This window comes from Haliotis rufescens, unplaced genomic scaffold (assembly GCF_023055435.1).
Source record: "Haliotis rufescens isolate VD_foot unplaced genomic scaffold, xgHalRufe1.0.p SCAF_18, whole genome shotgun sequence".
In the NCBI taxonomy this organism is placed as follows: Eukaryota; Metazoa; Mollusca; class Gastropoda; order Lepetellida; family Haliotidae; genus Haliotis; species Haliotis rufescens.
This window is the reverse complement of record NW_025963868.1, coordinates 1,763,677-1,778,711: the sequence shown is the minus strand read 5'-3', so window position 1 is coordinate 1,778,711 and position 15,035 is coordinate 1,763,677. Positions and strand designations below refer to the sequence as shown.

Genomic DNA, 15,035 nt, shown 5'->3' with positions numbered 1-15,035 from the left:
ACAAATCCCTTATAACCCGCTTCGAAGCAAAAGACCACAATCTTTTTCCGAGTCAATGAAAGTCACGTGGCATTATAAGTTTACATCAGCTCAATCAAACAGCTGTTTTATATCAATTTTGAATTTATTTTAATTCTTTAACTGTGTCATATTAAAACATGTCGGTAAGATAATTCCGTTGTAGCAGGATCACTCAGGATACATGGGGGTTTATGCGTCCCACGAGTGGGATAAAACCCAACGACGGAGGCATAAAACCCCCACGTACCCCTCACGATCCTGCCACAAGTTATAGCATATACACATATTTACATGACGATGATACTGCTGAAGTAAAGGATGAAGTAAATTTGTACCATCTACATGATGGAAATATCAGACAAACAATTTTGAGCATTCTAGGCGCCTGTATCCAATTCTAAAATAATACATTGACTTCAAAATGCCAAACTTATACAGATGACCATAAAACGAAACATTTACATATAGATTCACACATGTACGTGTGGGTATTACTTTCTGTGGGCACAAATGAGATCAGATTTTCTCGACGAGATCAAGGTTATCAAATGCATTGTGTCATGGATCTAATGCCTATTATATACTCGACTTCCGTTATGTCGCACAAGGAAAATTAGGACGCTGTATCAAACTATTTTATTATCATTATTATTTATAATATTATGTATTTATGATTAATTGATTTATTCTAAATACTATTATTAACTTTATTAACTTTACTACCATTCCTACCATTACCACTACCACTACCACTAGTACCACTACCACTACTACTACTACCACTACTACCACCACTACCACTACCACTACCACCACTACCACTACTACTACTACTACTACTACTACCACTAGCACTACCACTACTACTACCACTACCACTTCTACCACTACCACTATCACAACTACTTCTACTACGTCTACCACTACTACTACTACCACTACTATTACCACTACCACTACTACTACTACTACTACTACCACTACCACTACTACTTCTACCACTACCATTACCACTATCACTACTACTTCTACTACTACTACTACAACCACTACCACTACTACTACTACTACCACTACCACTACCACTACCACTACTACCACTACCACTATCACTTTGACCACCACTACCACTTTTACCACCACTACTTTATTCTAAATACTATTATTAACTTTACTACCATAGGTACTACTACTACTACTACCACTACCGCTACCACTTCTACCACTAAAACTACCACTATCACAACTACTTCTACTACGTCTACTACTACTACTACTACCACTACTACTACCACTACTATTACCACTACCACTACTACTACTACTACTACCACTACCACTACTACCACTACCACTATCACTACTACTTCAAATACGTCTACTTCTACTACTACTACTACTACAACCACTACCACTACTACCACTACCACTACCACTACTACCACTACCACAACCACTTTTACCACTACTACCACTACTACTACCACTACCACTACTACTAGCACACACTATCACTTCCACTACTACTACTACTGCTACTACTACTACTACTACTACTACTATATTTAAACTGTTCCAAAAATAATATTTCTCACCAAAAAGGGATGATTGAGGTAGCTTTGTGGTTAAAGCGTTCGCCTCTCACGCCGAAAGCCCGGATTCGTTCTATGTCGGTCTTTGCTTCGAAAATACATGAGAGTAACCTGGCTTTGTTCACTTTAGAACCTTCGATGTAATCATTTGCTCCCGTTGTTGTTTGGATCAATATGAGTGGAAATAAACAACCGATTCGTGATAACGGTAGGATCACATTTGGGTAATTAGACGAAATAGAAGTCGGCAGATTCATAACTGTGAACGAGGGTTGATCAGCGTAATGCCTTCAACTATTTGTATTATTATTATTATTATTATTATTATTATTGTTATTATTATTATTGTTATTATTATTATTATTATTATTATTATTATTATTGTTATTATTATTATTGTTATTGTTATTATTATTGTTATTATTATTATTGTTATTATTATTATTGTTATTATTATTATTGTTATTGTTATTATTGTTATTATTATTATTATTATTATTATTATTATTATTGTTATTATTATTATTGTTATTGTAATTGTTATTATTATTATTTTATTTTTATTTATCATTACTTAAAATATACCTTCAAAACTGTCACTACGTACAAAATTATAATGTCAACTGAAATATATAGGCTTTAAGTAAGAATTGATCGCCATTTAGAGTGCCGTATAAAACTTAAATGTCAAAACAGCTCGTACACAACCTTAAATAAACACATTTGGGTGTATTATTGTATTGTTATCTTTGTGTAAATGAAAAGCACATTAGAAAGGAAAAATAAACGTTCAAAAGTGTCATATGATAATAATGTAGACAACCGTACTCCTCATGTGAGGGTGATATATTTATATTTATACATAATATATATGAATATATATTTTCTAAATTTTAATCTCACATACTAAACATATTTGATGGAGCGTTTTGTTTTTTTAAATGATGTGAAAGCTAACATATGTACAGATTCACTTTAGCGTCATCTCTATATACAAATGCCGTGAAAGTTGCCTCTGACGTAAACCTCAATTTGGTATGGTTGGGTACGGCAGGCAGTCTGATTTAGGTTTAAAAAAATAATTTATAACTAATGACGTCAAGTTGATATATATTTCATCATGAAGGTGCAGGAATTGAATCTATTGAAAATGTTTCTGAATAACGGTTAACTTTAGATCGTAATATGAATTCAAAACGTCCAAGAGAGAAATTAATATTTCAATGCAATAATCTCGTAAACATCGAAACAAAACCTTGATATTCTCAGGTTTTGTTCATCTTCATTCCCAGAAGTTCTGCCTGCGGCGCTCCTCCCACTCCTCCTCCTCAACCTCCCAGATCTTGTCCGGCATCTGTGGCCCGGGGGTGAGGGAGAAGTCTATCTCCTCGTACACCACGGGCTCCTCCCTGCTGTGTATGACGGACATGCCGTCAATCAGGGTGGGCGGGGCAAGGTCAAGGTCGGCATACGTCAGACCGTCATCGTTCTGAAAGCGTAACAAACTTCACTAACAACCGTCTAACTTTCTTTTAGATTAAGTTTATCAGTGAATATACGTATAAATCCACCTTCTACAGTTACTGGACCTACCGTTTCGCCACGGTTGTTGCTTTCTGCTTTGAATTGGTCTGGGAAGTTGATGAGAACTGCTCTCTCATGCTGGAGATAACAAAAATATATATGATCTTAGAGATCTCCTCCATAACCTGAAAAAAACATATTATGTAATTTATTTTTGGGCAGTCGGGTAGCCTAGTGGTTAAAGCGCTCGCTCGCCACGCCGAAGACCCGGGTTCGATTCCCGACATGGGTACAATGTGTGAAGTCAATTTCAGGTATCCCCGCCCTGATATTGCTGGAATATTGCTAAAAGTGGCGCAAAACCATCCTCACTCATGTTATTTTTATATATTCCGTTCATTCTTTCAGGTTGCTTGCCCCCATCCCCCCCGCTGGTCCACACACAGCTAAACGAAACGCACACTAATGGCAATAGATTATACTTTTTTCAGCAAATGTTTTACAGCACAACAATTCCAATAAACGCAAATGCACACTTACCGACGGCGCTGCGCCTTGAAACGCCCTGTTCGTGAACTGTTTGGATATAACCTTCTGGACTGTGGCATACACTTCAGACCCTGCAGAGGGGAGAACCAGGAAGTATCAATTATTTGTACCTTCATCAGGTGAGGTGAGGTGAGGTAAAATTGGGTTTAACGTCGCGTCAAAGATTATTGCACTTATATAGCGACTGCATGCACGTGTGTGTGTGTGTGTGTGTGTGTGTGAGTGTGTGGCTGCTTGTACTAGACCGGACTGATGCCGATTTATAGTGCTAGCCCACTGAGATACCATGCCTCAGTTTAACATGAATACCCCACTCAGACACAGTATACTGACTCCGAGCCGACCAGTCCTTGCTTTAACCCTAAATGCCGAGCGCCAGACAGGGTAACAACAAGTACCATCTTTTTACGTCTTTTGGTATGACGCGGCCGGGGATAGAACCCCGGACCTTCCGCTCTCCGGGCGGACGCTCTACCACTAGACCACGGAGCCGGTCGCCTTCATCAGTCAGATAGGGGGCGGTAAGGTTGGGCCAAATACCGAAGTCCTTCGGGTTTTTAGCCGTTTACCACTTCCGATCTGATGCTGACAAACCAAGAATCATAACCAGGGGGAATCTTGGATTCGAACCCATTATCATAGGTTTCTGGCGTGCCCCAGGATCGACACTATGCTCAGCGAATTGCAACCACCCACCCTCAGAGAAAAAGTGAGTGAGTGAGTTGGGTTTAACGCCGCTTTTAACAGTATTCCAGTTATATCAGGGCGTGTCAGCTTAATGTGGGAGGAAAGCCCGAAGTGATGCAGATCTCAGACGTTTACCACTTCGGTGAAACCCACGAGCACGGGTATGGTGCTGACAAACCTAGAAACATAATCGGGGCGAACCGGGATTCTAACCCACAATCATAGGTTTCTGGCGTGCCCAAGGATCGACACTATGCTCAGCGAATTGCAACGCTTTAGACAGCCGGGCCAACAACCCACCCTCAGATGCAAAGACAAACGGACATGCCGTAAGGTAGCGTCAGTCAGGGCGTAATAACCACGTCATGTTTAAAGCATCACCTCAGTTGAGACTTACTGCCCACAAGTAAAAAATAACAGGCCAAACCTTCTCTTCTGCCCCTCTTTTTGTTCACCTTGGCATACAGGTCTGGAGGCAGAAGCAAACACAATCATAAACAAATAACAACAACGAAATAATAATATCAATAGTTTTGTTTGTTGTTTGTTGTTTAACGCCGCAATATTTATGCTGTGAGACGGCTATATGTAAATCATCGAGTCTGGACCACACAATCCAGTGACTGACATCACGTGCATCGATCTACGCAATTGGGATGCAATGACATGAACCAAGTCAGTGAGTCTGACCACCCGATCCCCTTAGTCACCTAACGACAAGCATAGTCGTCTTTTACGGCAAGAATAGCCAGACGAAAACCAATTCTAATCCAGATCGGGGTAGTATTAATGGTAGATGCCTGAGGTAGTGGTTACCTAATTGTGTCGATTTCTACTTTGAAATCTTATCCATTTACGAAACGGCTTATCATGCACAGCTTCGCGTCCTAATTGCTTGGATCGACGCTGTTGATGTCATTCACTGGATTGTCTGATCCAGACTCGATTATTTACAGACCGCCGTCAGATAGTTGGAACATTGCTGAGTGTGGTGTTTGGCAAAAAAACAAACAAACAAACAAAACCAAACCTGTATGTACTTACAAACATGTGCAAATTAGAGGTTATTAAATGACAACAAATTGATCTTAAGACTGCTACTATTTCTTGTATGACCGCCGTCATATAGCTGGAACATTGCTGAGTGCGGCGTTAAACAACAAACAAACAAAACATTAGTCGTTCTTGTGCCCGTGGTCATAGTGAGCATTTTTAGAGAATGGTTTGTATGTTTTATACATTATATAGTTGCTTTATGTTTGCTTGATGTATCTGCTGTGGCTTGTTGGTGAATACATGATAGAACAGCGAAGGCTATAGTGTTGCTAATACCGATTTCCTCATCAAGAGATGTTCAAAGTTTGAGATACGGTGTTCTCCAGAGCCAGCGGAACATTTGACGTAAATTCATAAAACTCTCATGAACGTTTATTCTGTAGTAAACGACCTGCTATCACCCATAAACATATACCAGACATGACATGACAAACTGCTAACAGTCTTGTTAATGCTACGTGGCACCGACTGCATGGGTCATGTGTAAGGGACTGTACACGACGTTTGCAGTGTCAAGTCCGAAAAGCTTCCTTGTTTGCGAACACTATTCTTCTAAAAGGAACTTCAATGTCAGCTAACATATTTGTTAGAGGGTTCATCTTGTTTCTAATTTTTGAATACATGACTAGAACCATGTTCTCGGGTCCTCTTCCGGGCGAACAGGAAGATAAAAGAGTCATCGATGCATGATTTAAAAGCGATATTGATGAGAGGCAAAGGACTTCAAGTACAAGGAATCCGAAATCAAATACAGGGAAGGGTGGGTGGGGTGGGTGGGGGGTGGGGGGGGGGGGGGGTGGGGGGGGGGGGGGGTGGGGGGGGTGTATTGCTGCCGGTTAGACACACATCCTTAAACAATTTCATGTTGAGTAACGATGAACAAAATATGACGTGATGTATTTGGGAGGATAACCTCTGAATTCAACAAGAAGCCAAACATTTTCTCCTCTTCTTAATGTGCTTCGTGGTGACTTAGGATATAACAACGTACTTAAACTTTCGTCAAGTTGGTTTGTTTGTTGTTTAACGCCGCACTCAGCAATATTCATGCTTTATGACGGCGGTCTGTAAATAATCGAGTCTGGACCAGACTATCCAGTGATTGACGTCATGAGCATCGACGCAATCGAGATACAATGACATGCATCAACCAAGTAAGCGAGCATGACCACCCTATCCCGTTAGTCGCCTCTTACGACAAGCATAGTCACCTTTTACGGCAACCATGGGTTGCTGAAGACCTACTCTAACACGGAATCGTTCGCCCAGTGCATGTACCAATTCAGTATTGTAATTTGTGTAAAACATTCCCTAACCTATATATGTCGACTGATCAGAGTGCTATAATTACTTGACTTATCTACAGCCAGCTGTTATCAGCAACAATTCAATTGCTTGTTTTATTTGTTTATTTAACTTAACATTTAGACATATTCCAGCTTTGTGACGACGGTCTGTAAATAATTGAGTCTGGACCAGACTATCCAGTGATTGACGTCATGAGCATCGACGCAACTGAGATACGATGACATGCATCAACCAAGTCAGCGAGCATGACCACCCGATCCCGTAAGTCGCCTCTTACGAAAGCATGGGTTGCTGAAGATGAAATGTTTCCCGGTTCATCTCGGTGAAAGTGTGGCTGAACTATTAACAATGAGGTCAATTACGGGCTGACCATTCGATAATATAACAGCATCTTATCTCCAACAAACTCTCTAGCAAACTCCTCAAAAGTGTCAAAATAGTGTCATATCATAATGTTGTACTAAAAATCGATATGTTTCTGAGGAAATGAAAATGAAATTTAATACGAATTAAGATAATATTATATACATTCATATATCATAATCGTGTGTTTATGAATCACTGGATGGTATGCACGAATTTACGCGTTTAATTCTACCGAAGCTTTTAATACGGCCTCCGATACAGTTGATACACTTGTCTGCATTTACAGTTGTAATGGGGATATAGTCATTTCTAATGCTTACCCGTATCATTTCTAATGCTTATCTGCAAATTCTAGAATTAACCCCGTAACTGTAATCTCGTGAGCTAAATCTGTAAGTGAAACTTCTATAGTTAAACCTGTAAATGTAGCTTCTAGAGCTAACCCCTGAACTGTACATTCCACAGCTAATCCTTTAACTGTAGCTTCTAGAGCCAACAATTTAACTATATATTCCACAACTAAACCTTTAACTGTAGCTTCTAGAGCTAACCCCTGAATTGTACATTCCTAAGCTAATCCTTACATTTCACAGCTAATCCTTTAACTGTAGCTTCTAGAGCTAACCCCTGAACTGTACATTCCACAGCTAATCCTTTAACTGTAGCTTCTAGAGCTATCCCCTGAACTGTACATTCCACAGCTAAACCTTTAACTGTAGCTTCTAGAGCTGTCCCCTGAACTGTACATCCCACAGCTAAACCTTTAACTGTAGCTTCTAGAGCTAACCCCTGAACTGTACATTCCACAGCTAAACCTTTAACCGTAACTTCTTGAGCTAACCATTGAACTATATATTCCACAGCTAAACCTTTAACTGTAGCTTCTAGAGCTATCCCCTGAACTGTACATCCCACAGCTAAACCTTTAACTGTAGCTTCTAGTGCTATCCCCTGAACTGTACATTCCACAGCTAAACCTTTAACCGTAGCTTCTAGAGCTATCCCCTGAACTATACATTCCACAGCTAAACCTTTAACCGTAGCTTCTAGAGCTATCCCCTGAACTGTACATTCCACAGCTAAACCTTTAACCGTAGCTTCTAGAGCTAACCCCTGAACTGTACATTCCACAGCTAAACCTTTAACCGTAGCTTTTAGAGTTAACCATTGAACTATATATTCCACAGCTAAACCTTTAACCGTAGCTTCTAGAGCTATCCCCTGAACTGTACATTCCACAGCTAAACCTTTAACTGTAGCTTCTAGAGCTAACCCCTGAACTGTACATTCCACAGCTAAACCTTTAACCGTAGCTTCTAGAGCCAACCATTGAACTATATATTCCACAGCTTAACCTTTAACTGTAGCTTCTAGAGCTATCCCCTGAACTGTACATTCCACAGCTAAACCTTTAACCGTAGCTTCTAGAGCAATCCCCTGAACTGTACATTCCACAGCTAAACCTTCAACTGTAGCTTCTAGAGCTTACCCCTGAACTGTACATTCCACAGCTAATCCTTTAACTGTAGCTTCTAAGGCTAACCATTTAACTATATATTCCACAGCTAATCCTTTAACTGTAGCTTCTAGAGCAATCCCCTGAACCGTACATTCCACAGCTAAACCTTTAACTGTAGCTTCTAGAGCTTACCCCTGAACTGTACATTCCACAGCTAATCCTTTAACTGTAGCTTCTAGAGCTAACTATTTAACTATATATTCCACAGCTAATCCTTTAACTGTAGCTTCTAGAGCTAACCCCTGAACTGTACATTCCACAGCTAATCCTTTAACTGAAGCTTCTAAAGCTAACCCCTGAACTGTACATTCCAAGCTAATCCTTTAACTGTAGCTTCTAGAGCTAACCATTGAACTATATATTCCACAGCTAATCCTTTAACTGTAGCTTCTAGAGCTAACCCCTGAACTGTACATTCCACAGCTAAACCTTTAACTGCAGCTTCTAGAGCTAACCATTGAACGATATATTCCACAGCTAATCCTTTAACTGTAGCTTCTAGAGCTATCCCCTGAACTGTACATTTCACAGCTAAACCTTTAACCGTAGCTTCTAGAGCTCCCCCCTGAACTGTACATTCCACAGCTAAACCTTTAACCGTAGCTTTTAGAGCTATCCCCTGAACTGTACATTCCACAGCTAAACCTTTAACTGTAGCTTCTAGAGCTAACCATTGAACTGTACATTCCACAACTAATCCTTTAACTGTAGCTTCTAGAGCTAACCCCTGAACTGTACATTCCACAGCTAATCCTTTAACTGTAGCTTCTAGAGCTAACCATTTAACTATATATTCCACAGCTAATCCTTTAACTGTAGCTTCTAGAGCTAACCCCTGAACTGTACATTCCACAGCTAATCCTTTAACTGTAGCTTCTAGAGCTCCCCCCTGAACTGTACATTCCACAGCTAATCCTTTAACTGTAGCTTCTAGAGCTCACCCTGAACTGTACATTCCACAGCTAATCCTTTAACTGTAGCTTCTAGAGCTCCCCCCTGAACTGTACATTCCACAGCTAATCCTTTAACTGTAGCTTCTAGAGCTAACCCCTGAACTGTACATTCCACAGCTAATCCTTTAACTGTAGCTTCTAGAGCTCCCCCCTGAACTGTACATTCCACAGCTAATCCTTTAACTGTAGCTTCTAGAGCTCACCCTGAACTGTACATTCCACAGCTAATCCTTTAACTGTAGCTTCTAGAGCTCACCCTGAACTGTACATTCCACAGCTAATCCTTTAACTGTAGCTTCTAGAGCTAACCCCTGAACTGTACATTCCACAGCTAATCCTTTAACTGTAGCTTCTAGAGCTCACCCTGAACTGTACATTCCACAGCTAATCCTTTAACTGTAGCTTCTAGAGCTCCCCCCTGAACTGTACATTCCACAGCTAATCCTTTAACTGTAGCTTCTAGAGCTCACCCTGAACTGTACATTCCACAGCTAATCCTTTAACTGTAGCTTCTAGAGCTCACCCTGAACTGTACATTCCACAGCTAATCCTTTAACTGTAGCTTCTAGAGCTCCCCCCTGAACTGTACATTCCACAGCTAATCCTTTAACTGTAGCTTCTAGAGCTCACCCTGAACTGTACATTCCACAGCTAATCCTTTAACTGTAGCTTCTAGAGCTCACCCTGAACTGTACATTCCACAGCTAATCCTTTAACTGTAGCTTCTAGAGCTCCCCCCTGAACTGTACATTCCACAGCTAATCCTTTAACTGTAGCTTCTAGAGCTCACCCTGAACTGTACATTCCACAGCTAATCCTTTAACTGTAGCTTCTAGAGCTCACCCTGAACTGTACATTCCACAGCTAATCCTTTAACTGTAGCTTCTAGAGCTCCCCCCTGAACTGTACATTCCACAGCTAATCCTTTAACTGTAGCTTCTAGAGCTCACCCTGAACTGTACATTCCACAGCTAATCCTTTAACTGTAGCTTCTAGAGCTCCCCCCTGAACTGTACATTCCACAGCTAATCCTTTAACTGTAGCTTCTAGAGCTCACCCTGAACTGTACATTCCACAGCTAATCCTTTAACTGTAGCTTCTAGAGCTCACCCTGAACTGTACATTCCACAGCTAATCCTTTAACTGTAGCTTCTAGAGCTCCCCCCTGAACTGTACATTCCACAGCTAATCCTTTAACTGTAGCTTCTAGAGCTCACCCTGAACTGTACATTCCACAGCTAATCCTTTAACTGTAGCTTCTAGAGCTCACCCTGAACTGTACAGTCCACAGCTAATCCTTTAACTGTAGCTTCTAGAGCTCCCCCCTGAACTGTACATTCCACAGCTAATCCTTTAACTGTAGCTTCTAGAGCTCACCCTGAACTGTACATTCCACAGCTAATCCTTTAACTGTAGCTTCTAGAGCTCACCCTGAACTGTACATTCCACAGCTAATCCTTTAACTGTAGCTTCTAGAGCTCCCCCCTGAACTGTACATTCCACAGCTAATCCTTTAACTGTAGCTTCTAGAGCTCACCCTGAACTGTACATTCCACAGCTAATCCTTTAACTGTAGCTTCTAGAGCTCACCCTGAACTGTACATTCCACAGCTAATCCTTTAACTGTAGCTTCTAGAGCTCCCCCCTGAACTGTACATTCCACAGCTAATCCTTTAACTGTAGCTTCTAGAGCTCACCCTGAACTGTACATTCCACAGCTAATCCTTTAACTGTAGCTTCTAGAGCTATCCCCTGAACTGTACATTCCACAGCTAATCCTTTAACTGTAGCTTCTAGAGCTCCCCCCTGAACTGTACATTCCACAGCTAATCCTTTAACTGTAGCTTCTAAAGCTCCCCCCTGAACTGTACATTCCACAGCTAATCCTTTAACTGTAGCTTCTAGAGCTCACCCTGAACTGTACATTCCACAGCTAATCCTTTAACTGTAGCTTCTAGAGCTCCCCCCTGAACTGTACATTCCACAGCTAATCCTTTAACTGTAGCTTCTAGAGCTCACCCTGAACTGTACATTCCACAGCTAATCCTTTAACTGTAGCTTCTAGAGCTCCCCCCTGAACTGTACATTCCACAGCTAATCCTTTAACTGTAGCTTCTAGAGCTCCCCCCTGAACTGTACATTCCACAGCTAATCCTTTAACTGTAGCTTCTAGAGCTCCCCCCTGAACTGTACATTCCACAGCTAATCCTTTAACTGTAGCTTCTAGAGCTCACCCTGAACTGTACATTCCACAGCTAATCCTTTAACTGTAGCTTCTAGAGCTCCCCCCTGAACTGTACATTCCACAGCTAATCCTTTAACTGTAGCTTCTAGAGCTCCCCCCTGAACTGTACATTCCACAGCTAATCCTTTAACTGTAGCTTCTAGAGCTCCCCCCTGAACTGTACATTCCACAGCTAATCCTTTAACTGTAGCTTCTAGAGCTCACCCTGAACTGTACATTCCACAGCTAATCCTTTAACTGTAGCTTCTAGAGCTATCCCCTGAACTGTACATTCCACAGCTAATCCTTTAACTGTAGCTTCTAGAGCTCACCCTGAACTGTACATTCCACAGCTAATCCTTTAACTGTAGCTTCTAGAGCTCCCCCCTGAACTGTACATTCCACAGCTAATCCTTTAACTGTAGCTTCTAGAGCTCCCCCCTGAACTGTACATTCCACAGCTAATCCTTTAACTGTAGCTTCTAGAGCTCCCCCCTGAACTGTACATTCCACAGCTAATCCTTTAACTGTAGCTTCTAGAGCTCACCCTGAACTGTACATTCCACAGCTAATCCTTTAACTGTAGCTTCTAGAGCTCACCCTGAACTGTACATTCCACAGCTAATCCTTTAACTGTAGCTTCTAGAGCTATCCCCTGAACTGTACATTCCACAGCTAATCCTTTAACTGTAGCTTCTAGAGCTCACCCTGAACTGTACATTCCACAGCTAATCCTTTAACTGTAGCTTCTAGAGCTCCCCCCTGAACTGTACATTCCACAGCTAATCCTTTAACTGTAGCTTCTAGAGCTCCCCCCTGAACTGTACATTCCACAGCTAATCCTTTAACTGTAGCTTCTAGAGCTCACCCTGAACTGTACATTCCACAGCTAATCCTTTAACTGTAGCTTCTAGAGCTCCCCCCTGAACTGTACATTCCACAGCTAATCCTTTAACCGTAGCTTCTAGAGCTCCCCCCTGAACTGTACATTCCACAGCTAATCCTTTAACTGTAGCTTCTAGAGCTCCCCCCTGAACTGTACATTCCACAGCTAATCCTTTAACTGTAGCTTCTAGAGCTCCCCCCTGAACTGTACATTCCACAGCTAATCCTTTAACTGTAGCTTCTAGAGCTAACCCCTGAACTGTACATTCAACACCTAAACATGTAAGTGTAAGTTTATAGCTAGACCTGTCAGTGTAGCTTCTAGAGCTAAAACCTGTCACTGTAGCTTCTATAGCTGTATATGTTGTGCTTACCCTGTGACTAAGATCTAGTTCTTACCCTGTGACAGTAACTTTTAGAGCTTACTCCGTAAGTGTAATTTCTTGAGCTAAACCTGTAAACATAGCTACTAGAGCTAAACCTGAAGCTATATGTTCTCGTGGTTACCATGTGATCGTAACGTCTAGTACTTTCCCTGAGGGCCCTCTGATACATTCAATGTAACCGTCTGGTTTTACTGTTGTAATTTGGGATATCATAATTTGGACTAGTGATGGCTCTGACAGAGCATCCGACTGGGATGTCATCCTTGGAGGGAAGTTCCTGACTTGGAGGAAAACACAGAAAGTCACCTCTGACATACTTGAAACATAATGGTATGTGCGAATTACGAGGGGTTGCTGAAACGTTCTGAGCCCAACTGTGAAGGATGTATGGCACACCCTTTACAGTTTACATGTATTATACTTTCCTTATATATATTGTATGTATTGGTATTAACCGACAATTCAATACCATAGCAAGACCTGCCATACTTACCGCTGGGATCTTGCTGAAACTGTCCTTCATTGTCACCCATATTTGGGTCGCCAACTCTGAAAAGAGAGACATGTGAAGTGAAGGAAGAAGTAACACACATCTTACTGTGTTATACATTCCAAAGTTTGAGCTTTAGACCCTTGTGTTTACCCTGTAGCTATAACGTCTAAAGCTTAACCTGTAGCTGCTGTAACATCTAGTTCTTATGCTATGCCTGTAACTAAAACATTGTAGAGGTAGTCCTGTAACATTACCTTGTAATGGTAACCCTCTAAGATAAGCTTGTACAGGTAACCCTGTAATCTTTACTTGTACAGGTAACCCTGTGACCTTTACTTGTAGAGGTAACATGTAACGTTTACGTGTAGAGGTAACCCTGTGACCTTTACTTGTAGAGGTAAAATGTAAAGTTTACTTGTAGAGGTAACCCTGTGACCTTTACTTGTAGAGGTAACCATGTAACCTTAACTTGTAGAGGGGACCCTGTATCCTTTACTTGTAGAGGTAACATGTAACCTTTACTTGTAGAGGTAGCCCTGTGACCTTTACTTATAGAGGTAACTATGTAACCTTTACTTGTAGAGGTAACCATGTAACGTTTACTGGTAGAGGTAACCATGTAACCTTTACTTGTAGAGGTAACATGTAACGTTTACTTGTAGAGGTAGCCCTGTCACCTTTACTTGTAGAGGTAACCATGTAACCGTTACTTGTAGAGGTAACATGTAACCTTTACTTGTAGAGGTAACATGTATCATTTACTTGTAGAGGTAACCATGTAAGCATTACTTGTAGAGGTAACATGTAACCTTTACTTGTAGAGGTAACATGTATCATTTACTTATAGAGGTAACCATGTTACATTTACTTGTATAGGTAACCATGTTACATTTATTTGTAGAGGTAACATGTAACCTTTACTTGTAGAGGTAACATGTAACGTTTACTTGTAGAGGTAACATGTAACGTTTACTTGTAGAGGTAACATGTAACCTTTACTTGTAGAGGTAACATGTATCATTTACTTGTAGAGGTAACCATGTTACATTTACTTGTATAGGTAACCATGTTACATTTACTTGTAGGGGTAACATATAACCTTTACTTGTATAGGTAACCCTGTGACCTTTACTTGTAGAGGTAACCCTGTGACCTTTACTTGTAGAGGTAACCCTGTAACCTTTACTTGTAGAGGGAACCCTGTAACCTTTACTTGTATAGGTAACATGTAACCTTTACTTGTAGAGGTAACCATGTAACCTTTACTTGTATAGGTAACAGGTACCCTTTACTTGTCGAGGTTACCATTGAATCTTTACTTGTAGAGGTAACCCTGTGACCTTTACTTGTAGAGGTAACATGTAACATTTACTTGTAGAGGTAACCCTGTAACCTTTACTTGTATAGGTAACATGTAACCTTTACTTGTAGAGGTAACCATGTAACCTTTACTTGTAGAGGTAACATGTACC

At 40.9% G+C, this 15,035-nt stretch overlaps 1 protein-coding gene across 2 annotated transcripts; it reads right to left on the bottom strand.

Annotated features, from left to right (window-relative positions):
- Window positions 1–2,197: 2,197 nt before the first annotated feature.
- LOC124123013 lies at window positions 2,198–13,657 on the bottom strand. Of its 2 annotated transcripts, XM_048398024.1 has the most exons (5): window positions 13,564–13,657; window positions 4,801–4,842; window positions 3,678–3,757; window positions 3,207–3,275; window positions 2,198–3,102 (listed from the first exon to the last, which is right to left on the bottom strand). In XM_048398024.1, the coding sequence occupies exons 1-5, from the start codon at window positions 13,601–13,603 to the stop codon at window positions 2,896–2,898; spliced, it is 438 nt and encodes a 145-aa protein (XP_048253981.1). In that variant the 5' UTR covers window positions 13,604–13,657; the 3' UTR covers window positions 2,198–2,895. The 2 variants fall into 2 exon arrangements, with proteins under 2 accessions (XP_048253981.1, XP_048253982.1); XM_048398025.1 differs by lacking the exon at window positions 3,207–3,275.
- Between the last annotated feature and the right edge of the window lie 1,378 nt (window positions 13,658–15,035).

Coding starts and splice junctions, on each gene's coding strand:
- LOC124123013 (XM_048398024.1), bottom strand. CDS start 13,603: ATGGGTGACAATGAAGGACAGTTTCAGCAAGATCCCAGCG. Junction 3,758..4,800: donor AAAGAGGGGCAGAAGAGAAG/GTTTGGCCTGTT, acceptor TCCCCTCTGCAG/GGTCTGAAGTGTATGCCACA. Junction 3,103..3,206: donor GCAACAACCGTGGCGAAACG/GTAGGTCCAGTA, acceptor TTACGCTTTCAG/AACGATGACGGTCTGACGTA.